Raw genomic sequence first — 917 nt, forward strand, 5'->3', positions numbered from 1 at the left:
GCCCTCCAGTGCAGAGATCTCCTCAAAGAAGACAGCGACACTGGTGTGTGTGGCCAGCAAGGGCTTCCCGTCAGACTGGAGCCTGAGCTGGAAGGTGGACGGGAGCAGCAGGTCTCAGGAGAGCAGCGCTGGGCTCCTGGAGAAGGACGGTCTGTACAGCTGGAGCAGCAGCCTGACTCTCTCTGAGCAGGAGTGGATGGAGAGCGTCTCAGTGAGCTGTGAGGCCACACGGAGCGGCCAGCCTGCGCTCACTGCACACGTGACGAGACAGCAGTGTTCAGAGTAGATCTGCTGCTCTTCTCACTCGTGTCTCACTGGAGACTAACAGCACATGAGCGACTCCTTCATTCTCCACATCCAGCTTCAGTCGCTCTCAGCTGCATCTACTCTGCTTTGTGCATCTCATACAAGACTATGTGTGATTTATCATTCAGTGGTGATTCTATTAAAATTTACTCAATAAATAACAAATACAATTGTAACTTTATGTCTTTGTGTTCTTTATTGTCATTTTTGTTTCGGGTCTTTCTTTGGATCAGAGCTTTAGCTCACATTTAAAAAATTGTTTTTGAAACTTCACTCAATGGTCCATGAAAACACCTGCAGATACATGATGAACCTCACAAATATAGTGTTAGATAAATTATATCTTAAATAATAAGATAAAGATTGTCAGATTAACATATTTACTGTAGCGAGTGGAAAACTCAATGAATGCCTTAATAGAAATGTATTAGAAAATTAGAAATTTCTCAATGGTAGTGTAAAAAAACGCCTTTTTTACCCTGTCAAAAACAGCTCTTTTCAGAGCAAGCCGTTTTGTAGCATTTTCCTTTAAATGTTAATGAGCTTTGCTGACCCCGCCCCTCTCTTCCGAGCTGCTCTCTGAGGGACTGTTTACTTTAGCCGCATTCATC

The 917-nt window shown here is 44.1% G+C and overlaps 1 gene segment (V, D, J or C); it reads left to right on the plus strand.

The window, feature by feature from the left end:
* Position 1: 1 nt before the first annotated feature.
* On the plus strand, positions 2–376 carry LOC107677117 (Ig lambda chain C region-like; the record flags this gene model as incomplete). The annotated part of the segment is given in 1 exon segment: positions 2–376. A coding segment is annotated over 1 exon segment (285 nt), but the record flags the coding sequence as incomplete, so codon positions are not given.
* Between the last annotated feature and the right edge of the window lie 541 nt (positions 377–917).

Source organism: Sinocyclocheilus anshuiensis, unplaced genomic scaffold (genome assembly GCF_001515605.1).
Source record: "Sinocyclocheilus anshuiensis isolate Anshui unplaced genomic scaffold, SAMN03320099.WGS_v1.1 scaffold392, whole genome shotgun sequence".
Lineage (NCBI taxonomy): Eukaryota > Metazoa > Chordata > Actinopteri > Cypriniformes > Cyprinidae > Sinocyclocheilus > Sinocyclocheilus anshuiensis.